Raw genomic sequence first — 26,319 nt, forward strand, 5'->3', positions numbered from 1 at the left:
TTCCAATTGTTTTGGTTACTTTACCCCTTGGAATAACACAGCTCTACTCCAGATGTACTTTAATCTTCCTTACTGCTTCTGCCAAAATTCTGTTTTCTGTTTTCCATTTGCTTAGAGCTCTCATCATGAGCAGTATGTCTGTGTCACTTCCTCTCTATATGTTCAGGCTTTTTCTTGAATCATGCAAGATGTAAGAAGAAAAACCAAAAGGAGATCTCAAGCTCTTTATGGTTGCTATTTTTAAATACAGGAACTTCTGTGGGGCTGTTTGAGAAGGGGATTCCTTTTGAAGAGCAGATAATAAGCAACATACTAGAAATAACACGCACGTACAAGCAGCCTTACCAAATGCCATGTCCCAGCCCTCTAGTGGGTCAGTGGAATGGAGACTCCAAAAAGCACAAAACATCCAAAAAGAAACAACAGAGAACCAGGTTCCCAAGTGGCACCTGATGCTGTGGGGGTTTGGGATATTTGCTGAAACGCGCAGAATGTCACCAACAGCCTGGGCCACTGGGGTGCTGTTGTCTCTTCTCTCTCCCCCTCTCCTCCTCAAGGACTGGCCTGACTTCGGGTAAATACAACTTTGATGCCTACACATGCAAGGCTAGCTGCCCCATGAATCAAACCCTCTTCTTTCCAGGTCAAGGGCTGAATAAGTGAGGAGAGGAGAGAGAGGTAGGGAGGGAGGGTGAGCCCCTTTGAGCCTGGAGACAGGAGAGGCAAAGGAGTCCCGGGGGCAGCATGGAGACAGGGAGCTCAGTCCACTCCTATTTGTTCTTCCCAGGACTATGTGAATTGCCACCCTCTTTTAAACCACGGGACACCTTCCTGAGGGACCATCGGTTCCTCAGTCTGCTGGCGGGCACCTACTGGAGTTCTGAACCCCACCTGGGGACAAGGTTACTTTACGTTTGACATAGAATAAGTGGAAAATGGCAAGAATATGTTCACAGTATACTAGGATAGTCTACCATGAAACAGCAAGAGGAATCTAGGTGAGAGAGACACTGTCTTTGGGTTTTGGCCAGGATATAAATGTATTCCAGCTAAGAGCCTTTGTGGCATTAAATGGTGCGATGGTACCAGGCAGCGCTGGGGTGTGATGCTGACTGTACTCCAGCAATGTGACTCCACTTCAGAGAGTGTCATCAGGAGTAAAACCACCGATGCTGCTTAACACCCTGATCCTCTTCCCATTCCTGTTTTACTACCGGTTTTCTGTTACTGTGGCCTAAACAAATAGTTCTAACAGCAGTTTATCTTTGAAAATCTTGTGGTTTATAGTTTACTATGAAAAGTAACGGTAGCTTTTCCTGTGCTTAGAGTATTTATAAAGTATTTTTCCATGTTATTAGACTCCAGTTGATACCACATCTCAGCCTTTCCCTCGTGGCTCACTCTCCTCTACCCAGACACCGATTTGCATGAAACTTTCAGGAATGTAATATCTGAGATTGCTGCCCTCTGATAAGCCTGCCTGAATCAGACAATGAATTGCAAGGTTTTAAAGAGAACAGCACACAAACACCAACACCCTTGGCTCACCGCAGCATCATTTCCTAAGGAAACTAAATTAAAACAAACAAAGAAAGCAACCAACAAACAAACAAGTCATACACTGAGCTGGACTTCATGCCTCCCGGAGGCTGTTCATCACCATGGGCAGAACACAACAATGTCTGATAGCAGAGTCGAGTAGGTTTTACTTGCAAGGCTCATTATTTATTATGCGGTAATTCCATACAAAGGTTCTTAATAGCAGCCACAGCACTTCTTTACTCACAGTGTAAATGTGCTGTGTAAATGCTTGTAAAACTTGATGAGCTCCATTGCCTCAAAGCACTTTCAATTCAGGTATGATTCATAAATCATGCACGCGCACACTGTCTCCTGTCTCTCCCTAACCTTTCAGGGCAACGCTCCAGTTAGTCTGTGTCACATCACAGGCAAAGGGCTCCTCCACACTGACTGAGCTGTGCTGTTAGGGGGGTTTTGTTAGCTAACTCTGAAAGACACAAGCCCCCTTGTAACGATCTGTATGAGAGATTTAATCAACTTTACTTTTCGCACCCACACACGGTCCGCCAGCTGTTGCCTTCATCTCACACACTCCCTGCCTCGCTTACTGATGCTGCTGGACACCCACACCCTCATCAATGATTGCCCGACCTCTGTGAGACTTCTTCGGGGTGGCAAAGCCGCAGCCTGGTTTCTCCTCCATCTCCCGGAGAGCTCCCACTAGGTGGCACCGACCCGCCGATGTTCTGCTCTCCACCCCGCACACCCATTTCCCTTGCCTTGCTCCAGGTCTTCTCTCCCTTCTTGCAGCATTTCCAAACACTGAGCTCATCGGTTTTAAGAACTGCAAAAACAAACAGCTCCTGAGATCTTTTTTCCTGCCTTTACAGTGCTGTACAGATCCAAGCCAAAAGACAAGCTATGCTTTTCTGCAGACAGCAAAATCAATTTCCAAAGTCATTTCTACACCTAGTTCAGGAACCTTACTGGTATAGCCATTCATTACTTCTTTCAGGACCATCTCTGTATAAAAGGTCCTTAGTGGTTCTTTACTTTGTCATCCTCCCTTACACGTGCATGCATAATAAATCCAGCCTCTGCAAGAAAACCCGTTATCCCTGCCAGACTGACAAACAGCTGGACAAACAGGGAAAGCTGTGAGGAAAACTGATGTGGCAGCGACCGAGAGCTGCCAGCAGGCGCTTGTCTCCGGGTAAACGGGAGGAGAGGAGAGAGTGTTACATGAAAGCCTTAGGAGGGTACTCCAACGGAAACTGAACCAGGCAAAACGTGGCTCCATCCGTTTTTGGTAGCAAACAAAAACTGATCGTTCTCTCAGCAGGAAGCAGACAACAGTGATTCCTCACCAACAGGACTGAAGTAATTTTGGATACCTCAGACATAAAATATTCACTCTGCACAAAGATAAACAATTTAAAGCACAGCGAAGAGCTGTACTTGTATCAGCGAGATGGAGCAAAGGTTTGCACACCTGGGGACCGGGATCAACACATCTGCTGAGGCATCCAGCCGTGTGCATCGGGCCAGGTGAACACCAGGACCGTGTTCATCCTGCAGCAGCTCGCATGGTAAAGAAGAATTCCACTTGAATTCTTCAAGGCATCACAGGTACCGGTGAGACAGATACTTGCACAAAAAGTAAACGCTAAGCAAAAAACAATCCCACACAATGAAGTCCTAAAGACTAGGGAAAAAAAATTGGGGAAATTGCAGAATTTTCTGAAACACAACAAATGAATACTTAAATTCAGTGCTTCTTTTCTTTAGCAAAAGCTCGGTGAGTTCCTAGATGGCCTTGTACAATCTGAGGCCCAGACACTGCAAACCAGCACATATGCGTTTACGTGCAACCACTCCTCCTGAGTTCAACAGCGACACTTGAAACACAAAATGTTATAAATCTTTCAGGAGAAGAGCTTAAGACTTTTCTGACAGGTCTTTCTCAAATTTAGCTATTTTCTCCACTCCCCAATACTCTTTATGTTCCCAAACAAATCTGTAAAATTCCTTTGCATTGTAACAGATTTTATTTTGTAAGGTAAAGTTAAAGCACTTCCAAGACTAACAATTAGGACAGACAGTCAGGCTTTGTGAGAGAAGCCTGCACACATTTTCCTGGTGTAGAAGAGCAGCACAAAAGCTAGGAGAAAATAACTAAAATTAAAATAAAACTACAGTCCAGGGATAACCCTGTAACTGACTGGAAAAACAGTTTCTATTTCTGAGTCTGGCAGGCCATGATAACATCACTAACCGAAATTGCAGTCCCGTGACAATTAAAATGAATGTGAGTATGGCCGTTAAAGTCCTGAGTTCATTTTAATCTCATTTAAAGTTCTATATCTACATTTCTTCAGATTTTATAAATTCCCGAGTGCTTGTTTTCTCTCCTCCAAATAACTCTACAAAGTGCACAGCTCTTTCCAAACTCTGCTTGAAATTCTCTATTTCAGATCCTTAAAAAATCACAAAGATATCACAGATATAAACATCCATGAAATGTGCATTAGTTCATCAGTCACTACCTTATCGGACAGTGCGATGGTAATGGAAACAATTATGGAGATGAGATTTCTCTTCCCTGGAAGGCCAGACAGTTTTACAGCTGTAGAATATCAGACCCTGGCTTTTATTCAGGTGCTGGAAAACCAAAAGACTGCAAAAAAATAGATGAGTCCGACAAGACTGGAAAAAGCAGGGGATGGAACAATTCAAAATTCACTGACCTATTTACTGCTCCATCTGCCATGGCCTCCAGTTTGGACAGCCCTATGGGAAATGCACCAGGAAAATGTAATCACTGGGGATTATTCTACGTATCAGAAAAAACAATGTCTGTAGTCAGCGCTCCCAAGTTCAACATTCTCCTCTAACTCATAAAACATGGAATGCGACTGCTACCTTTTGCAGCAGTAAAGCAGGGAAGCCCACTTCCCTCGCAGAATTTTTCAGCTAGGACACGGGATTCCCTAACACTTCACCGCGCGGAGAAGCCACCAGGTTCCTGTGCCCAAACTGTTCTTATATCTGCACAGTGCTCCCCCAGAGGTTGGATTTTTCTCCTGTTCCCACCTCCCTACAGGCACAGCCCCATGCTTTTTACGTGTAGGTGCTCACCCCACAGGACACCTCTCCCTGCGCGGGGCAAACCGAGCACTCTCCCGTTTGCACTTCGCTTCGTGGTTCAGCCTGCTCTGCGGCACAAACCAAACACACAGCAGCGAAACCCACCCAGACCCCTGCCTCGGAGCACTTCTGATCTACGCAAACAACATGCTGCTAGATCAGCGCCTCAAGGCTCAGATCTCCAGCCCCATCAGCGTGAGAGTCTCCAAATTATCATTAGCGCTCAAACACTTTTTTTCTTTTTGTAAAATGCCAGCCCTCAGGAACACAGGGGTTTCCCATTGCAAGTTTCTTACAAGGTGGATCATCTGGACATTGCTTTAAGTCAATTCATGATTTAACACGGTATTTAAATGATTTGGGATGCTAATATTGAAGTGTTTGCTCTCAGTTTTTATGGCAGCTGTCATGTTAAGAACAATGGAGCGTGTAATGGTATGAGGTTATTTTTTCTGAGGATTGCAGCAAAAGGCTGATCAAGTTCCAGTGGTTCTTAGAAGTTGTTCTGCCTGGGCAGGCAGCTAAGCCCCAGCACAGGGTGGACTGGAGCACTGCCCCTTGGAGTTCGTCTGTGGTGGCTGTATGGCGATGACGCAAAGTAATGTACAGCAATTCCAGGTGCATCCTATACGTGTCACACGTGCAGTCAATTTGTAGATCTGTGGCATACTAGAGTATTGCGTCCAGTTCTGGGCTCCCCACTTCAAGAAAGATGAGGAGCTACTGGAGAGAGTCCAGAGGAGGGCTACGAGGATGATGAGGGGACTGGAGCATCTCTCCTACAAGGAAAGGCTGAGGGAGCTGGGCTTGTTCAGCCTGGAGAAGAGAAGGCTGCAAGGGGACCGTAGAAATGTTTATAAATATCTGCAGGGTGGGTGTCAGGACGGGGCCAGACTCTTTTCAGTGGTGCCCAGCGACAGGACAAGGGGCAACGGGCACAAACTGAAGCAGAGGAAGTTCCGTCTGATCACAAGGAAGAACTTCTTCCATCTGAGGGTCACGGAGCACTGGAACAGGCTGCCTAGAGGGCTTGTGGAGTCTCCTTCTCTGGAGATATTCAAGACCTGCCTGGACGCGGTGCTGTGCAGCCTGCTCTGGGTGACCCTGCTTCGGCAGGTGGTTGGACTGGGTGACCCACAGAGGTCCCTTCCAACCCCGAACATTCTGTGATTCTGTGATTCTGTACATAGCTCCGTTACTTCCGAATCCTATTAAAACAACTGAATATTTTAATGCACCTGCTTGCCTGCAGTAATTATTGACAAGGATAATGGTTTGGAGCCAGTAAAATGACAAGACTATTTGAGTCAGGAAGGACCAGAAACAAGATAGTGGAAGTCAGAGTGTAGCCTCCTTACTCATCTCCACTGGTAACCACAACTTCTCACCCCAGTGCAAAACGCTGTTTAAATTATTCTGTGTACCTATGCAGAATTTTCTTTCCAGTGCTCTATCCCCATTCCTACCAGGAATGCCGAGTGAGCTAGAAAAATGTATCTTTATACACATCCATGAGGTAGAAGTCAGTCATCGTCTAGCACTCTACAGCCAGAATTGGCACCAGAGAACAAAGGTCAAAGCTGTCTTAACTTGGAGTGTCCAGTCTGGGATACCTTATATTTGATTTTTTTTTTTTTTCCAGAATATTAAGTCGCACAGCTCTTTCTGTATTAAAACACAGCCCCCCTTGTCCTCACCTCAAATTAGGACATCAGCAAACAGCTCAAATGATTACTTAAGCTGGACACTCAGACACAGGCAGCTGACAGGTCAGCTGTAAAAAGCCGGACATTCCCGAATGTCACAAACTACAACTTCAGGCAAGGATAAATTCAATTTTCCCAGGAGCATTCACCTCTTCGAGTCCAACTTTTTTATCCCTTCAGCTCCTGGCCGCTAATAAATGACAGTGAGTGCTAAAACAATCTTTGTACGCATTAGTAAGCTTCAGTCGCTGGACAAAAAGGTCATTCTTGCCTAAACATCTGCAGCTGGAATGTAGTTTGTAGCTGGAGAGGTAATAACACGTGCCTTGCCAGTACATTCCTTAACTTCTGGCAACCAAATGAATGGGCTATGACTTGTGGGGGACGACCTGCAGTGTACATTTCCATCATTTTGGATCCCTGATCCATCGATTGGTAGGATTTAAAAAAGGAAAAAAAAAAAAAAAAACCTGCTGCCTGATCTATTTAACTGCTGTGGTCACTGGATCGTTCTGGAAAAGCTCAAAGCTGTTCAGTGATCATTTTTGTTAGAAACTGGTATCCCTAGCGACAAAATAACCACGGAATCAAGCTGAGTAAAACCGACAGTGAAAAAATGAAAGAAAATTGAGCAGAATTACATTAAGAAGAAAACAAAGAAAGGAAACAAAAAGCATGCAGTTCTGCGATGTCCAGCCTACTGAGGACTGGCTTCCCACAACTTGTGGTTGATGGTGGGAACCCATGTCCCAAAGAAATGGGGTATTTCCAACGTCTCCCCCAGAACAGGTTCGCTGTTACCCAACTGAGTCTGAGCACATGTAGCCTCCCCTTCTGCTAGAGAACTCATGGGGTTATACTTTATATATTGCTCCTCTAATCTCTCAGATCTTATAGGAACTTCATTTTGCTCAACATTTCTATGATCTGGTTAAATTTGTCTGAAACTGGCCAACGCGTTGGCCAACTGCTCGTCCTTACAAGGCACAAACTGGCACACGGTTTGATTGCACAAGCCTCATTTGCTTAGGAAATTAAGCTAAAGATGATAAATGGGTGTGTATCGATGCCTGCCCATGAATTCCCTGTTGCCGCCTCCGAGCATGCTTCCCATGGTACAACACAGCTCAGAAAGCACTTACCGCCCATCTTTCCTGATTAGATCTTAGTGATTAGTCAAAGTAACATTCCACTCTGAGCAACTAATCTAATGCTTTTTAATATACTACAGTCTCCTTTAGGTCCAAACCTTTCTATTTCGGGACTTCCAATTCAAATTTGCCTAATAGCTTCACATAATAGTCTCTTGCTCCCAATAAATTCCTCATTTTAACTCTAATTGGTTTGCTCATGAAGAATCACAATTTACACGAGCTGAAGAGGAGATACATCATTAGCCATTACTGAATATAAGTAATACTTGATTAAGGAGATACTAATTTGCTTTTTTCTCAGCATTTGTCAATGATAATGCCAATTTCTACAAGCAGATTAAATATATTTACAACATAATTAATTAAATGTATTTGGAATAGGTATTAAATAACAACATCAATTCAGCATCCTCTTAAATATATGATGTCTATTCATCATAAAGAGAACCCTAAGTGACCACCATACCCAGAAGAAGTCTCTGGTGAGCCAGTGGTTCTCCAGTGCAAAGTGACCAAAGCTAAAGGTGCAGACTGGTTTTATGGAAGGTAACGTAAGCAACAAGCGGAAACACAAGAAATTAAGCAATTTGAATAGCTGCCATACTGAGGCATAAACCAGTGATTTCAAAGTCTCAGTCTAAAAATAAAGAATTGTCTCATTCTATGTAACGGAGCTCAGCCTGAGCAGCTCGGTGAAGGCGAGAGCGCAAGTCTCCAAGGGAGCCAGGAGGGTGGGGGGGGAAGCTGCAGTTTGGGGTGATCTTAAGAAACCTGCTGGGACCACTTTGTGAAGGGAATGGGTACTGTAAACCATCACGATGAGAAGTCCTTTGAAACAAAAATGCTTAAGAGTAACTTCAAGCACTTCAGGAAGCTTCTTAAAGGCAACAGTAAAGAATATTTTTTTTTTTTAAGAAGTATCACTATTTCAAAGCAATCACAACTTCCTTCTGGGTGTCTAACTCCTAATTTTGAACACTTCGGTCCTCAAAGGGAGAGCACGGCATTCCATTAAAGACAACAAATATATATTGGAAATATATTTAAAGAGAAGTCATACCTGCTTGTGGGACTGACTGCTATTAACTACTGGTATGCATAGAATATTTGAGTAACAAATTTTTAAGCCTCTTTGATACAGTTTTTCTTTCCAGGCCACAACAACACCTGTGAACAACACAGATCATCGGGTCGGACGTATTTAGGAAAAATAACTTCGGAGTACGGCTTTGATTTTTTCGCTCATTATCGCTCCCAGTTCAGCTGGAGCCTTGCTCGTGGGGTTGTTTTCTCCCCCTGTAATAAACCACAGGAGCAGGGAGAACCCTGCCCGCGCTCCCCGCCGGGGCCCGCCTCACCCCCTCACCCCGGCGCGGCCCTTCGGGAGCCCGGCACTGCCCCAGGCCCGCTCTGCGCCCCGGCCGGGACCCACCGCGACCCCAGCGCCGCGCCGTACTGCGCGGAAGAGCTCGGCTACAAGCCCGGGCCCGTCGCGACGCGGCCTCCTCGCTGCCAGGCCCCGGCGGTCGGGTACCCGCCAGCCGCCACAGGCCTCGGCCGCCGCGGCGCCCCGCACCCCGCGCAGACCCCGCCGGGCGGAGGGCAGCGGGGCGCCGGGCGGGCCGGACGGACGCGGGCCGCACCCAATGCGCTGAGGCGCTGCCGCCCCCGAAGGGAGGGGAGAGCCCCACGGTTGGGCCCGACGAGGCCGCGCCCCCCGGAGCGGGACTTCCTCCGGGGATCCCGCGGCGGGCAACCCGCGGCCGGGCGGGGGTGACGCGTCAGTGCGGGGCCGGGGACGCCGCCTTTGTTCCGTTCGGGTGGCGGCGGAGGAGCTGCCCCCCGCCTGAGGAGAGCAGGGAGCCGCGGCGTGCAGCCGGGGGCCGCCCCTCCCGCCGCCGGAGGCCCCGGCCGGCTCCGGGCAGCCCCGCGGCCGCAGCATGCGGTTGGGGCGCCGGCCCCGCGCCGCGCAGAGTCCCGCCGGCTCCGCTCCGACCCGCAGGCAGGGGCGAGCCGCGGTGGTGCCCCGGGGCTGAGGCGCTCGGCCGGCCCCTCCCTCCCCTTCCTCCTCCTCCTCCTCCTCCTCCCGGCGCGGGCCCGGGGCCTCCGATGTCGCCGCCTCCTCCTCCTCCTCCTCCTCCTCGTCGCCCGCCGCCTCCAGCTGCCCGCTGCTAAGGCCGTGAGGGGCGGGGGCCCGCTGGGGACCCCGCCGGGGCCATGGGCAACGGGATGTGCTCCCGAAAGCAGAAGCGGGTTTTCCAGAGCCTCCTGCTCCTGACCGTGGTGTTGGGCTTCCTCTACGGGGCGATGCTCTACTACGAGCTGCGGGGCCAGCTGAGGAAGGCGGAGGCCACGGCCGTCAAGTACCAGCAGCACCAGGAGTCCCTCTCGGCTCAGCTACAAGGTACTCGCCGCCCTGCCGCCCTTTCCTGAGGCTTGCAGAGCACCCTCCTCCTCCTCCTCCTCCTCCTCCTCTGGGGAAGTCTGGGCTCCAGCTGTCCACCCTCGCACAAAGTTTTGCTCCTCATGCGCTGCTTCCCCTTCTCTCCCTCCAGCCTGCGGGGTTTTGGTGTCTAACGGCGGGTGGGATCCTCGCCCTGCTGGATTTGGTGTTTGCTTGGGCTCCCAGAGAGCTCTCCCCTCGCTTCCACGCGTTTTACAGGGGGGCTGTTATTCCCGAAGGGCTGCGCATCGCTTTGCCTGCCTTTCCCGTTTATCCCAGGAATTGCCTGCCGCTGGTCTAGCGGTACAGACTGTGTCCGGTTCTGGGACCGGTGCCTGCGTCGGTCTTGTCTCAGCGTTATTAGTTGTATGTTGTGGAGAGAACACTCAGCTGCCAAAGTGCAAGGCTGCGGTTCCTGGGCAGTAGAAATCTTTAATAGCTCCAGGAGGGAGAGGAGTATTCTACTAACGCATTTTTTAAAGAGTAATTTGCAGGTAAAGTTGAAAAAAGTTGTTTGGATAAGGCTGTTATTTTTGGAATAACTGAGGCTATTACTTTTAGAATAACTTTGAATTTCTTGGCTTAAAGCTGCTGCATAAATACAGATCCTTGCGTATCGTGGTTTAAGGATGCACCAAATGTGGGCGTCCTGTACTCGAAAATGAAAAGATGCCGATGTCCAGAAGGCGGATGCGAAGCAGCAGATTTGTGCTGGAAGCATCAGTGCTCTGGGAAGTGCAGGACCTCAGCGCCGCTCTAATGGTCAAGTGCAAGGTCAGCGTATACAAAGGCGAGAGCCAGCTTTCAAAACTCTTCAGAAGAGTTTTGTTTCTTAAAACTATATAAAACGTGAGCAAGAGAGGTCTGCTCTGCCAGCTGAAACAGAACTTCAGGGTGATGTTCAGCCGTACTTTTGACCATGGAAGCGTACGTAAAAGCATGCCTAGAAGCGTACAGTTTTTATGCAGAGAGGGCAGGACTGGGCTTACGCTGTTAGATTCTTGCAGTGATTTGTTGCTCGAAAATACTCAGCTCTGATCTGAGACCATCATTACTTAGTATTTCAATTCCAGGCTGTTTCCAGGTAATGCCATGGAAAAATTTGACGGAAACCTTCATTTTATTCACGAAAAAGGTGTAAACGTTTGGCTGGGAGCTGGGTATGTGGCAGATGGCTAAAGGGCTACTTTTGCTAGTCTGTATATTTGCCAGCAGTATTTGAAGAGGACACAGGAGCATCTTGTTCTCAAGCAAAAATTCAACAAGTTAGCTTTTTCTGTTGCTCTGGCTATACCAAAGAGGAGCATGCAACAAACTTTGTGCTGACACAGAGGAGAGATTCTCTTGATCAGATGTGTTTGGGTCTGGACTGTTAGTTTACACTTTCTAAGCAAGATCACGGAAGCAGCAGGCAATGAGTAGTTAAGTGCAGTGACAATGCTCGCATTATAGAAGTATTCTCTTGCTTGTTTCAGTGTATCAATGAGAAATGGGAAATATGGACCAGAATCTGAAAACATGAATACATTTGAGTATCAATGCAATTAATTCACATGATTCTGGGACCCATGGCAATGTATCAAGCCTATTGAGCAGGAGATCTTATCTGTATCTAGTATAGTAGCAGTAAGCCTTGTTTAAAAAAAACATTACTGGCAATTAAGTCACAGAATACAAGGAAAAATATAATGTAACAATAAAATTGGTTCTTCAGAATTTTCCTGTATTATGGCAATAGCTAATGTACCTAGAAGAGGGTGAGGCTGAGAGCCCGGAGGCAAATTAAGCACAGCAGCAAGCATTAGATGCCTGATCTCCTGCGACAGTAAATGGAAGCTATGTGCCTAAGGACTTCGGAAGGTTTGGGCCCAGTGAGCTAGAAATAAGCTTTTCTTCCCTGTCTTTCCTGGTACGTTTAATGACTCTTTCTGGGATGGCCTGCCCTATATGATCACTTGGATTTTTGCAGTGGTGGTTTGTCAGTGAGGAGAACATAAAAACTTTGGAACCTGTGCCTATGCCCAGCTCACTTGGCGATGTGCGAGCACTGTGCTAACTGGCGGTGGACAGCACCAAAACCATTTCTGAACTCTTCCTATTTGCCTCTTCGATGTGGAACAGCAGGAAGGAGTCTTCTTTAAACAGAGACTTTGAAACAAAATGCTGACAGAAAATCCGGTGTTCGCAGGTGCAGTATCTGACTGCACTTTGAACTTTTGGTTTGAAATGACCTGGATCTTAAATCAACAATGTTTGTTGCCAAACAAAAAAAACATCTAGAATATCAAGGCTACATTTCTTTGCTGTCCTTAACAAGGTGAGAGATTGTTCTTTGAGTTTATTCTTTTATGAGAACAACAAAATGTATCATGACTAAAGCAGTGCGACTTGCCTTTTCCATGCAGCGTGGTCAGTTTCTCTGCAGATACTGGTCGAGAGGTGACGTTGGGCCCTGAAGTGTGTTGGGAGCACCCTGAAATCTTTTAGCAGGAACCAGTTACAGGACAAGGTCACTGATGTAGCATTGCCGGGAGGAAAAGAGGGTGCTGTACCAACAGTGGTTGATGTCTTGGTGTTTACAGCTCTCTTCTGAGTGATTAAATAAGACTTTACAGCTCATTGCAAGCCGGAGAGGGGACTGAACATTGGACTTCTACGTCCTGAACAAACATTTCGTCAATAGGCTTTTATGGTTTTAAATTTAGAAAAAAAAAAGGCAGCTTTTTAAAGTTGTGCTTTTGAGGATGCCGAGGCTGCAGTGTGCCAGGCTGGCTGTGCTCCTGGAAGGCCGACTGGGTTGAAACACTTGGGTGACAGTGAAATAGTGCCCATTTTCTGAATTTTAGCTGGGTTTTGTTGTGACTACTGCTGCCTGTAAAGACAGTTGCTTTCCTGATCATACGCAGAGGAACACTGTTAAGGCTTCTGGGTGAAACTGGAGTCGGTTTGTGAAAAGCTTAAGGATTGTGGGCAGCTCCTAAGTTTATGTATAAGGTCACAGTTTTAGACCTGAACGCCTTTGGTCTGCCCAAAATTTTAAGATGGATCCTCAGGTGTAGTTCAGAATGTAGCCTCCCTTCACTTCCTGCCATCCCCTCTACTGCTTTTCTATCTCTGCACAGTTTTTTAGGTTTTTCATCGACGTAGCTAATAAGAACCTTCTTTTTGGTACTTGCCAGTTCTTCATGCCTTGGTGAGCAGTGCTTTCTGCTTTTCCTTGAAAAGCCAGGTGTGTTAGATTTTTATCTTTTTCATTGCCTTGTTTTGCTTAAGGACAGCACGTGAACCAGGCTAGATCTCTTGTACGCGTGGGAAAACAGCATACGTTTCTACCAAGGCAGAAGGTGAAGATCACTGAATAATGGTGCAGGAAGAGGTCTCAAAATTATTTAGTCCATGCACCTGATCTGAAGAGGGCTGTGTACAACTGTTCTTACGGGGAGTTCTGCTTTCTTTGGTGTTCACAGCTTCAGGTACTCTGCTGAGAAGTGTTGGTGCCTCTTGGAATAAGACCAGGGCGCGACTGGTGGAATGGCAGACTTGTGGAATGTGATGAGAATAGCTGGTTTGGAGAGGCTGGGATCCCAAGATCATCCCCTTTAGACAGCTCACATTTTAGATGATTCTGTAGTTGAAAGCTAGTTTTCCCCCCAAAACAGAATGTCAAATATCGGCATTTTTATCTCTGGCAAAGTTCTGATGGGCATGGAGAAAGTAGGGCAGCTTTTGTAACCCACAGAGGAAATACTGGAGGCAAAATTTAGAGAACACACAGGATTTCTTGGCTGCTAAGAAAACTTAGTCATTGTTACCTGCAAGGTCTTTCATAGAGAAGCTGATCTTCCCAGTAAGCTGATTATTAAAGTATCATTCTCTGAGCGTTATATGTTCGAAACCTGAAGATAATCTTATTTAGTATTTCTTAAAATGATGAAAACAAAACTTGATGCTCTTTGCCTCCTACAAAGATGTGTCAGACTAAGTCTTAAGCTATTGGCCGTATAGGAACAGACTTCATTTGCTAGAACAGATCTGTGTTGCCAGCTGTAGATGAACCCGATGATATCTTTGACTGTGTCAAGATTGAATGTATCTACAAATGTCTTTTTAGCCCTTACAGCTTCTGTCTTATCATCCTCTGGGTATTAAGTAAATCCTTGTGTACTATTTGAATCTGCTTAATCTGTTTTAATCCCCCATCCTAATAACAGCCGAAATTTAGTGCCTTTTACTACCTTAATTTTCCATCTCTTTCTCTTAGTCTTAATGTATCTGATGGCTTCAAGCAATCTCTGTGCAGTCTGAGACCGTACTGTAATCCTGGGAGCCAAGGCAGCAGGGGCTCTGAACTTGAGAGCTCAGGACTTGGCCTACGGTAAACAAGGCATGGATTTCCTCAGAGCTGTCTGATCCAGCGCTAGGAAGTACCGGCGGAAGAGCAGATGCAGAATTCCTCTGTGCCTGTTCCTTTTGTCCTAACCCGAGGCCCCTCTCTGGAGGTGATTTGCTAGAAGCTGATCAGATCTATAGCAGCTCTGTGTGTAGAGACTCGCATAATCCATCACGATACAAGATCATATTTCCGCATAACTGTCGCAGGTAATATTTACGATGTCTGTCTGCATGCTAACTACGTAGATGCCAGAGCTGTTCTTAGTGAAGCGCATACAGATGTGGGTGTACTTCAATCTCTCGCCCCTTTTTTGTGGTACTCTATTTAAACTTGTACCTGAAGTTGGCAGAGCTAGGAAGAACTAAAAGTACTTCTGATGGCTTTTCACATGCATTGTACAAGCAGAGCTACATAGAATCATAGAATCATAGAAAGTTTGGGGTCAGAAGGGACCCCTAGAGGTCATCTAGTCCAACCCCCCCCGCAGCGAGCAGGGACACCACTAACTAGATCAGGTTGCTCAGAGCCCTCTCCAACCTGGTCTTGAATGTTTCCAGTGATGCGGCCTCCACTGCCTCTCTGGGCAACCCGTTCCAGTGTTTCACCACCCTCATTGCAAAGAATTTCTTCCTTATATCTAGCCTAAACCTACCCTGTTTTAGTTTAAAACCATTACCCCTCGTCCTGTCACTGTTGTCTCTGCTAAAAAGATTGTCCTCATCTTTCCTATAGGCTCCCTTTAAGTACTGAAAGGCTGCAATCAGGTCTCCCTGCAGCCTTCTCTTCTCCGGGCTGAACAAGCCCAACTCTCTCAGCCTGTCCTATATGGTTTGGTTGTTCTCCATAACAGCAGCAGCCTGGATTCCTGTGATTCCTGTTAGTTTCAGATGGCACGTAAACCTACCGTGCTTATTTTGATTGTGTTTTGTTGCTCTGTGAGATATGAAAGACCTGTGGTAGCGCTGCAATGGTAGAGGTTACTTCCCTGTGTACTGTTGGCACGCAGGTGCACTGCAACACCGAGTACAGTGCAGCGTGAAATGGCGAATACAGCATCCCTCGTCCTGCTCCCTGCTTCCGCAAGTGGGGTGCGTTGGTTTGTAACCTATTCTAAAAATCTGTCTTTTGTACTTCCATTCTCATTTTCCACTGGGTATGCAAAGTTCTAAACACTTCAAATGTGTTAAACATTTGAAATTATTTGTGCAAAATTTTAGTATGGACGGTCTTTATGCTATAAATGTATATTCATGTATGCATTTGTATGTAAACAAATATGCATACATATAAGTGTGTATATTTAGACAGATATGTGTCTGCTTTGCAGCTCAACCTGAAGATTTCAGGTTGTCTGAAATTACCAGGAGTTCCTCATAATCTGAGGACAGAAGAGGTGCCAGAGCTTTGTTCAGTGCAGTTAACCCAGGGAGCTTTCTGCCGCCCCTGGGCCCACAGGGAGTAAGAGTCCCAGGAGCTGAATTCTGTGACTAGAAAGGTTAAGTGAGGAAATGCCCGTACTTGTATTTATTTTCATTTGTGTAATCTGTGCCCGAATGCCCTTAAATAATTTTCCTGGTGGACATAATACTTCAGGATAAATTTTTAGCCGTGCTGCAATGTTACATTTGCACCCAGGTTGGAATGTTGAAGATCGCAGAGCAGACAGTCTGAGGGAATGCTAAGCAGCACGAAGGAATATAGGGTGACTTTATCCCCTGAGTTTTGTTATTTCTCCCCACCCTCCTGGTTTAATATTAGGCCTGGTAGCTAACAGACTGGTGCAAGATGGAACCAATATCCTGAAGCTATTTATTACCGATGATGATTCAAGCCTTTTAAAGCTTGTGAGTGATTGATCTGTCTGGGTTTATGAACACTTCGGATCCGAGAGAGGAGGAGGGAGGCAACATGGGTGGGTGCTTTGGCGAGCCTGCGTTCTGGCTGCTTCGACAGTCAGCTTCTGTCACGTGTTCCTAGCAGGCAAAGGTTTGACAGAAGCTTCTGCGTCACCTAAAACATCATCAGCTTTGGAGAGTAGGTAAGCAGAGAATGAAACAGCCACGATCACGATCTGACAAGTGTAGCTGTGAACTGAGACAGAAGTCCTGTAGTCGATGGCGTAGTTTAAGCAATAGCTGGCTGTGCTAAACACACAATTTTAGAGTTTTAGGGTGGTTGTGAGTTTGCAGTTGTACTGACAAAACTTTAAAGTTAATGTTGGAGTGTTAGGTACTCCTGGAGTGGTTCAGTTAAGACGTTGCTTTACTGTTAAAACCGAGGCCTGGACAACAGAGTGGAATGACTTCCTTACTTCCTACATGAGCAAAACTGACTGAATTCTGAAGTCTAAAGTACGATGTTCCACACACTTTGTGCCATGGGGCTGGTTGTTTCTGCTGGGCAGGGTACAGGCTTGTCGACCTGCGTATCTGGGTGGGACAACCTCATGAGTCATCCTTCCACCCACAATGAGATTAGAGTTCGCATCCCTTACATAGTGCTGAGGATATTGGCAGCGATTCGTGGCTGATACAGTTCACTGCGCTCCTCTTGGAATAGGATCCTTGCATACAAAAAGTAATTAAATCCATCCTGCTAAAATTCAGGTGCTTTTTTGAGGTTTAATGGTAACAAAAGCTAAATACTTCAGATTACTGAAAAAGTAAACGGTACAGAACAACTAGTGAAGGCAGAATCTTTCGTTGGGTGATTTTTTTTCTTGGGATTTTCAGGATATGGGGGCGTGAATTTCTAGTCATGTTGGAGCCTGAGGTAAGTGCTTCAGGAATTCAGCCTGGTTGGATGCTGTTCCTTGTTTAAAGAAGGGTCTTCTGAGCTGGATGCAATTCTGATATTTTTCTGGTGATCCGGCATAAACCAGACTTCCCAAGATTTTCTACTGTGTATCATTAATTAAGAAATAAAAGAAACCGCAATTACTCCACCTCTTCCTCTACATTCCCCCCTCCCCCCCAAGGTATCTGAAATTAGCCTAGTATCTTGTGTTCCTGAGGTGACGCAGGTCCCCGCGTTTGGCAGTCATTTCCAGGGCTTAATTGCAGAGATGCTGAGAGAAGCCCGGCCTGCAGGTGCTCCTGGAGGGCACAGCGAGCAGCCTGGTCCTACCCACACCACCGCACTGAACAGTGCCATGTTCAGCGTTTCAGTTCATCTGTCATACTTGGATGAGTATTTTGAGGTTTGACAGCGATCTTCAGTTACAAAAAAAGAAAAAAGAAAAAAAAGAACCACTAACTCAAACTGTTGATTTCTCTATGCCATTTTTTTGAAACAGAATCACAGCATGGTAGGGGTTGGCAGGGACCTCTGTGGGTCATCCAGTCCAACCCTCCTGCCAAAGCAGGGTCACCTACAGCAGGTTGCACAGGAACTTGTCCAGACGGGTCTTGAATATCTCCAGAGAAGGAGACTCCACAACCTCCCTGGGCAGCCTGTGCCAGGGCTCCGTCACCCTCAGAGGGAAGAAGTTCTTCCTTGTGTTCAGCTGGAGCTTCCTCTGCTTCAGTTTGTGCCCGTTGCCCTTTGTCCTGTCGCTGGAGGACATACAGCTGGAGCGGAATCCAAGTCCCCTGTGTTAGAGCTCTCGAGAACTAATTTAAGGAAGCGGTTTAACAGTTTTGTAAGGTGATAACTGTAGCTATTTCATCAGCTTTTGCCATATTTCATTATGATAAAAATGCAAGTACATGTTTCAGTTAGGAGAGACCGTTAAAACAACATGAGTGTGTATATATAGATTATGTTGGTTTTCTTCAATGTCAATTTTGGACTGATTTCTGAATATATGTATATATGTATATAGATCCTAGCACCATGGAGGTAGAATCACTAGACTTCTGCATAAAATTGGAAAAAAGTCTCAAACATTTTTGTGAGAGAAAGCCCAGGCCCTTGTTTCGTGGAGCTGAGAGCTGGGCAGACCCAAACGCTCAGAGGTGATGTGAAAAGGAAGCTGTTGTCTCTGCAGCTCTGCTGAATGTTTGTGTGTGTTTTCTTTAGAAAGACGTGGTGTGTCATGACGAAAAAGGTAGAATAATGAAGAGGAGAAAAGCATAAAAAGAGAAGAAAATGCGATTTTTTGAAAATAAATCTGCTAACTTGAAGATTTCAAGTCTGAAGTCGCTAAACAGGTTTTGTTTGAACTATTTGCATTTATCATCACTTAAAAAAATCTTGAGCGTAGATAGGTGTATAGAAAACAGCATGTGCAAGGTGAGATGCTAATCCCAGCACGTCATAACCATGGGTGGCACCAAAGGTTAGAAGAAATCTTTTGTGGAGTGCGCAGGAAATCTTTTCTGGGGTGGAAAACATGATCTCCTTCCTAACAGAAGTAATGTCTGAAGCCTGACAGCTAGGGATTAAATATTTAATCACATTTAATACCTTGTCTCAAACTTTCATTTTTAGCAGTAGCTATTACAGTTTACTGCTCCAACATGATATTGTTTCAACCTCCCTGTATCCCAATTAATGGTCTCTCCTAACTGAAACATATATTTGCATTTTTATCGTAATGAAACATGGCAATACCTGATGTAATAGCTATGGTTACCACCTTACAAAACTGCTAAACCGCTTCCTTTAATTAATTATTATTAACATCCCATTATGTTTTACTTCCAATTTGTTTTGAAACCTGTTCTTTCCTTGAGGTGTTACTGACTGCTAAGAAAGGGGGTGCGTGAGGCAGGGTGGGGTAAAAGGATTCTCTTAAATGTAGGTGTTCACTCCAGTTTAGAAATGAATTTTCGTGTCATCTTGATAATTGAAAGGAGGCCACAGCTATTTCTTAGAAAAACAGGCACGTGTTTCTGGGATGAACTGCATGAGTGTGTCAAATTCTCCCGCACTCCTCCATTCCCAGAGCTGCAGTCAAGCAGAACTTCAGATCCGCAACGCTTCTCCATGTTGTGCTTCGGATTTCTTTTCTTTTTGGGGTGCAAAGCTGAAGGTTTGATAAGCATGTGAGTTTTCTTATGATGTGCTTATCTGAACTCTCCACCCATTCCAGAGCTTTTTGAAGTTCCCTTGTGATTCGTTCTGATACCTTGTCTAATCTGTTACCAAGCTCTCCAGTGTCTGTGTAGGAAAGCCCCTCGATGGAAGACAAGCTTCGTAGAGAGCAGCGGTGGTGATTCTTGCCCTGGGCAAGACACCAGGGGCTGAGCTGGAATTTGCAGAGCCGGAAGCAGGAGTCCCACAGCTTTAGTTAAGGAGTCAGCTGTGAGCTTTCACGGATTTCCAACACGCAGTGTCATGTCAGCTAGCAGGACGCAGGTAATCCCCAAACTATTCTTTGGTTTTTCAGATATAGTCCAACTTACCCAGAAAAGATTCCGGTGTTCCAAGATTGAAAAAGTTATATAAAACCACACGTAGTCAGTACTCTGTTATCTTTGGGGAGATCTTGTCTGGTTTATGGCTGAACTTTGACCGAAGTGCAGGCGCTTGGTCAGTCTCCATCCACAGCTCTGCTTGGAGCTGGGTACATGGCAGCGGTGTAGCTCCTTCGTGTACCCCCCTCTGCCTCGGGAGCACCCTGCGGTGAGATGTCGCTCTGCTCTACAGCTGGCTGCATGCACTCGAGCTCATCAGACCCAAAGCTCCATAATTTGTTGAAGTCCCATTCTCCAATTCCAGTTTCTTCTTTAAATACTAAGTTAGAGGAGCAGGTTTGTTTTAATTGGTCGGTTATTTTTGGTGCAGGATCTCTGAAAGCAGTAGATGTTACTGCAATCTCCTCAGGCAATTGAAATCAGTGGTAGGTCTATGACAGATACTAAAAAACCTTGAATATGAAGATACAGATACTAAATACAAACTTCTCTCTTGAAATTATCAGAAATGACTAGAGAATTTAGTCAAAGCAGTGGTTACTTTTAAGCACAGCTGCCAATGCATGGTTTAGTTTGCCAGGAGTGACCGGCTGTAGTGTGTCAAAGCTGTGACTTGATCGTTCTTCATGTCAGTGAATTGAAAAGTGTAGGCGTTTGTTTTAAAGTGAATTGTGGTGCTGCATGCAGTGCTAGTTATATTTTTCAGTGAACAAAATGAGAGCAGTCCATCCCTGCCTGTAGGCAAAATTGTTCTGTAATTAAGCCAGAAAAATGCTTGTTTTTCGCACATATCAATTTTACGTTATCTTGGCTTCTATTTCAGTCCTTTTTGTATAAATTCAAAACAAAAAACTTCGAGGGCATAAAATATGAAATAGCTTCAATATTTTGTTCAATATATTGTAAATACATGGTTTCTGTAATGTTGCTTTCTCGCGCTATACTTAAAACACTTTTTTCCTAGTCTTTATTATAGGAACACTTCCATTGTTTCTTAGATGTCTGCGGTGTCACTGGCACATCCATTTATTGCTGAACTCTCAATTGAGAGTCTTTGAAACAGATGGAGGGTGTACTGTGACCAGTATGGGTTGTACTGTGGTGGGGAGTCCTGGCACTCATCCAGGAGCTACCCACGGTGTGATAATCTGTTTCTGATAAGATTACCATTAGTGAAATTGTGGATGTCCTTATTCGGAGCCAGATTCACTGACTTCATCATATATAAAGCTGGAAGCTTGGGGAGCAGGTCTTGCTGTATTAATAACATGTTCTCCCAGCATGAGGTTAGCATCAGATGAGTCAAGAAATCTCTTCTGAGATAAAAACTTTAATTATTGTCATTGGACTAGAAAATCTATCCTACATCGCACATTGAAGGGATTCTTCCTTGGCTCATGGAAATGCTTTACCCTCAGCAGAAAAGCTGTTTGCATGGGTTCACATTTAAAATGGTTCTATTTGCAATGACAAGAATTGGAAATTAACTGTATTTTTATAACAAGTCAATGTTCTACTCTACAGACCTTTATAATGTTACTAGAAAAATGCCAGTGCAGCTTACCACACACTGCTGGTTTGGTTCAACTCTGCCACAGTCTGAGAGAAAAATAACATTGAATGATGCCAAAACTACTGAAATCTGCTGATTTTAAATGAAAGGTATTACTGTAAGCTCAGAGAAAGAGTGCAGAATTGAATAAGAAACAATAATGTTGAAATTCATAAAATTTCTTGCATCATGTATATTTAAATCCCAGTGTAATCTTAATTTTCCAGTATGTAGGGTGGTGGGAGCTGGGGTGTTTCAGACTCTGGAATCAGGCTTCTGACAGATCAAAATACCAAAGTAACACAGTTGCAAAATTGCTGATAATGTAAAATAGGAAATACTTTCTTTCAAATACACAATAATGGCTTATTTTGCTTAATAATAGTTTTACTGCTTAGGGGTGCAAAGCAAAGATAAGAGAAATAACCATGACTGTGAAATAAGCTTGCTTTCATCACGTCGCTTGACTCCTGTGTTGCAATTAACATTCAGCAGTGGTCAAAGTGGTGTAATCCCCTGCGAGCCTACGGAGCATCGCCTCCCGCCCCCTGCCTGCTCCTCCGCGTTCGAGGAAAATCTTCAATCAAGGCCTTGCTTCATTGGGATCGATTCCAGAGCTGTTAGATATTTTCTTTGTGGAAGGCGAAAGGTGTTTGAATTAGCTGCGCAGCTACCGTGCGGTTTCTGGGCTCTTGGAGGCTGGATCACCTCTCTGTGGGCTCGTGTTCTTGGTTCATTCATGTTGGTTACATTGCATAGGTAACTTCAAGAATTAAACTGACACCCGCAGTTACTCCAGCGTTAGAATAGTGCATATTACCCATTAGGTGACAATGTTTTCCCCCTTTTTTGTACCGTTCTATTAAATATAACATAGAAGCAAAGTTCAATGATTTGTGCAAAGATCAGTACAAAATTAAGAACTTGCCCTAGGAAAAAATAATTTATGAAGTGCTGTGTTGGTGCATCACACCAGTAGGAATTTGTCAGATTCCTTATGTAGGTTCCGCCCCCCAGCTGGGAAACCTGTAATAGAAAACATGTTTTTCAGGGTATTGATTCCTTGGAGATTCTTGCTCAGACATATCCCGGCTGGTGGTGAGGAAGGAGAAATTCCCTGCTTTAGTAACAAGGGATGTAGTAGTCTGGACTCTTGCCTAGGAAGTTCCTGACTGGTGGGAATAATTTATATTTATGGGAGATAAACTCCTGTGTGTACTTATGAAATCTGACCTGTAACCTGCTCCCAAAATGAGCAAGTGAGAAAATATGGAAGATACATTTTCTCAATTATCTTACTCAAAATCTTCATTACAGTGCGCGTTATGGACTCTTCATCAGAGAAAAACATTGCTGAACCAGCCAGCAAATGAACTAGAAGGGGAGAGGGGTAGGCAGAAATTTTTCTTAGCCCTTTTTGGCCCTCTGAAAGGCGATATTCAGACATTGCCAGCTTTGTTGCAGCATTTCAGAGGTTAGCAGGCAGAAGGTAGCAGTGGGGACGCGCTGCCTGGGAGGGATGTGCCCTGGTTGCCAAGAAGGCCAGTGGCATCCTGGGCTGCATTAGGAGGAGTGTGGCCAGCAGGTCGAGGGAGGTTCTCCTTCCCCTCTACTCTGCCCTAGTGAGGCCCCATCTGCAGTGCTGTGTCCAGTTCTGGGCTCCCCAGTTCAAGAAAGATGAGGAGCTACTGGAGAGAGTCCAGCGGAGGGCTACGAGGATGATGAGGGGACTGGAGCATCTCTCCTACAAGGAGAGGCTGAGGGAGCTGGGCTTGTTCAGCCTGGAGAAGAGAAGGCTGAGAGGGGCCCTGATAAATGCTTATAAATGTCTTAAGGGTGGGAGTCAGGAGGACGGGGCCAGACTCTTTTCAGTGGTGCCCAGCGACAGGACAAGGGGCAGGGGGCACAAACTGAAGCAGAGGAAGCTGCGTCTGAACACGAGGAAGAACTTCTTCCCTCTGAGGGTGACGGAGCACTGGAACAGGCTGCCCAGGGAGGCTGTGGAGTCTCCTTCTCTGGAGATATTCAAGACCCGTCTGGACCAGGTCCTGTGCAGCCTGCTCTGGGTTACCCTGCTTTGGCAGGGGGGTTGGACTAGGTGACCCACAGAGGTTCCTTCCAACCCCTGACATTCTGTGATTCTGTGATGTAGCGACAATGCTGGAGAGCGCAGGCTGGAGAGAGGAGAGCCAGAGCTCAGCAGAGAGGCAATGAGCTGTGAAAGGTCCAGAGCACTGCGGGCCCAAACACCCAAATTATGGCATTCTCCTCCTCCTTTCTTCCTGCCCTTGCCATTATGGGTTTATTGTGCAGGGGTTCCCACCCCCACCACCACACCACTTCTTAAAACCCCAGGAGGAGCTGAGGAAGGTACGCTTGCAGACAAAGAAGCGAGATGGAAAATGTTACCTCCGAATCCATTTGTGGTTTGGTCTGTTTGCCAAAAAGCCCATTTCCACCCTGATTGTGTGGGAGGGGAATCTCATTATGGATTTCTCATTTCTCTCCTGAGTTGCTGTGCTACAGCCACTGTTCCTTTTGCAATGTGATTCAGCATTCACCATCTTTGGTGCCCAGATAAAACCATTACTGTAGTGCTGCCGTTGGTTTCTTCCCTTCTCTGCAAGCTTACTTGCTGGTGAGTTTGTGAATATTCATTACACGCTTGTTTTGTTGCGGAGGATGTTGATACATTAGTTCATCTTGACTGATGCCCTTGACTTTAGAAGATAAATAGCAAAGTAGGGATAGGTGACAAGGATTGATTAGCAATCCAGCTTCTAAGCCAAAACATAAACCCTTGCAGATAAGCCAGCAGCTAAACAGCCTGCAGAATGCACCTGGGTGGAATTAAGAACGTGTTTTAAGGTGCAAGAGGAGTTTTGTGTGGCTGCCAAGACACAAATCTTTATTCGATGCTTCCTGTTGAAGGCTTACATTCACCAACGGTTTATTTATCAGCAAATGAGTTTCCTAGTTTTGAAGGAAAAATCACACATTCCATTCATACAAATTAATAACTCTTAGAAGAGTGCAAATTATAATCTGGACAGTGGAAGGGACTTGTGTTACACTGAGTTTAAGCAAAGATAATCGTGTATTTGTGGGAATTTTAACTGAGTATCTTTCCTTCGTTGCACACTGAGGCTGTGCCAGATAATGCTCTTTCAGCCTGGTGAGCGGTGAGGAACGGGTCAGTAGGGACTGATGTGCCCCATCGCTTGTGCGAGGCAGCCAAAAGGAGATGTTCAAAACGCAGGCTGAATGAAACGCTGCTTTACCGGCAGTGAAGTGGTGGGACTCTCTGCCAGAGGGTATTTGGTGCCCTAAATACACCTGGATACAACAGACAAATTCATGACTGTAAAATCCATTTTGGAGTGGTATATGCAAAGGACCTGCAGGCAGTCGAACAATCTTTGGGATTCATAAGTTGCTGGGAGATGGTGCCAAAGAAATACTGCAAACTGACCATGTGTATTCTGTGTCGGGCATCTGCTATTGTCGGGTCTCGAGAGATGGCAGGGTCGGTCTGCCGGACCAGTGATGGGACCGAGAGCAGTTGTCATACCATAAAAATCTAGAAATAAGGTTGTCCCTGCTTTCTGTGATCAAACCTGGTGCAGTCCGTCTCCTGCCATGCCACCCAGTGTTCCAGGGCACTGCTGGTCATCGCTGCTGCTCTCTGAAAAACTGCACAAGCTGGCACTGCCACCAGAAGAAATTGTTACGTGCCCTGTCCCACAGAATCACAGCACGGCAGGGGTTGACAGGGACCTCTGTGGGTCACCCAGTCCAACCCCCCTGCCAAAGCAGGGTCACCCAGAGCAGGCTGCACAGGACCGTGTCCAGGTGGGTCTTGAATATCTCCAGAGAAGGAGACTCCACAGCCTCCCTGGGCAGCCTGTTCCCCAACCGTGAGGTCCTGCTGTCCCGTCACCCATAGCAGTGTGAGTGAAGGGGAGGCACGGCATGAGAGGGAGCAGCAGAACCACCCCTCCAGGCAGCAGCAACAGCTCGAAGGGTTTGCAGAGTTGGGCAGAAGTGTCGAAGCATCTTTCCCAAAACCCACGTGCAGGTTTTGGAGGGGATGATGCGGCTGGAGGGGCCGGGGCCATAGTGCGCTGCGTGGCTGCCGCTGCCTGGGCTGCTGAGGGTGGCATGGGTCGCGCCCCTGGAACCTCAGCTGGCTGCTTTTGGGCTGGAGCGCTGTATGCAGCCCGCTGCTTCAGTCAGCTCTAAGGCTGTCATGTGGGTATTTTGGCTCAATTAAACAAAATGCATAAATGGATTTAAAAATTCATGAAGATTAAATTTTACTCTCAAACGGAAATGATTTCCTGACGAGCAGTCTCTGGTAGCCTAGCCTAACCCAGAAGCATCTGGTTTAGCTTTATGCTTTAGCTATCCTAGCCCTTCTTTTGTTCTTCCTGCCTTATCCCCTTAACTGGAGGGGTGAAAAAAACCCTCCGAAACCCCCAAATCCTCCTTGGATTATGTGGATGTTGTGAGTACAGGGTGCTTGAGCATACGAGTACCTGCTGTGAGCACATGCATACGAAGAAATGTGGGACACGGTACCCGAGCGATTCACGGTGTGGTCTGTGGGTCTTCAGCAGGGCTGTGGGGTAAAAGGACGCCGTTATCCAGGCTGTACAGAAAAAGAAGGTCGCAGAAAACTGAGTTGCCCATGTTTTTGGATGAATTTAGGAGTGGATCTGAGGTTCTCGGTGTCTCAGCCTAAGCAGCGTGTCTGGTGCAGTACCACACCTTGCTGAGCCATCCCGCTCTTGGGCATCTCTCTTCCCTCCTCGGGACGGTTTGTTTGCTGCAGGGATTTCCCCGGGCAGCGAGGGTGGCCTGGCTTATTGCCTTGTCCCTTCACGAACGAGGCAGGAGAGAATGAAAGCATGGGAAGATGTGTACCTGCAGACCTAAGAAGGAGAGAGGCTTCGGTGGCTTTCGTGTAGCTCCACCATAGCTAACGGTCCCCATAAACCAGCCGCTTACACGGTTATCGCATTCTAGGTTTATGCAATGAAG

The 26,319-nt window shown here is 46.2% G+C and overlaps 1 protein-coding gene across 2 annotated transcripts in view; it reads left to right on the top strand.

Annotated features, from left to right (window-relative positions):
- Positions 1 to 9,469: 9,469 nt before the first annotated feature.
- GOLIM4 (golgi integral membrane protein 4) overlaps positions 9,470 to 26,319 on the top strand; it is a 35,971-nt gene continuing 19,121 nt past the window's right edge. For both annotated transcript variants that reach the window (XM_009940079.2, XM_075418369.1), the window contains exon 1: positions 9,470 to 9,932. In XM_009940079.2, the coding sequence (XP_009938381.2) occupies positions 9,746 to 9,932 (187 nt within the window). In that variant the 5' untranslated portion in view covers positions 9,470 to 9,745. The remainder of the gene's footprint in view (positions 9,933 to 26,319) is intronic.

This window comes from Opisthocomus hoazin, chromosome 4, assembly GCF_030867145.1.
Source record: "Opisthocomus hoazin isolate bOpiHoa1 chromosome 4, bOpiHoa1.hap1, whole genome shotgun sequence".
NCBI classification, from domain to species: domain Eukaryota; kingdom Metazoa; phylum Chordata; class Aves; order Opisthocomiformes; family Opisthocomidae; genus Opisthocomus; species Opisthocomus hoazin.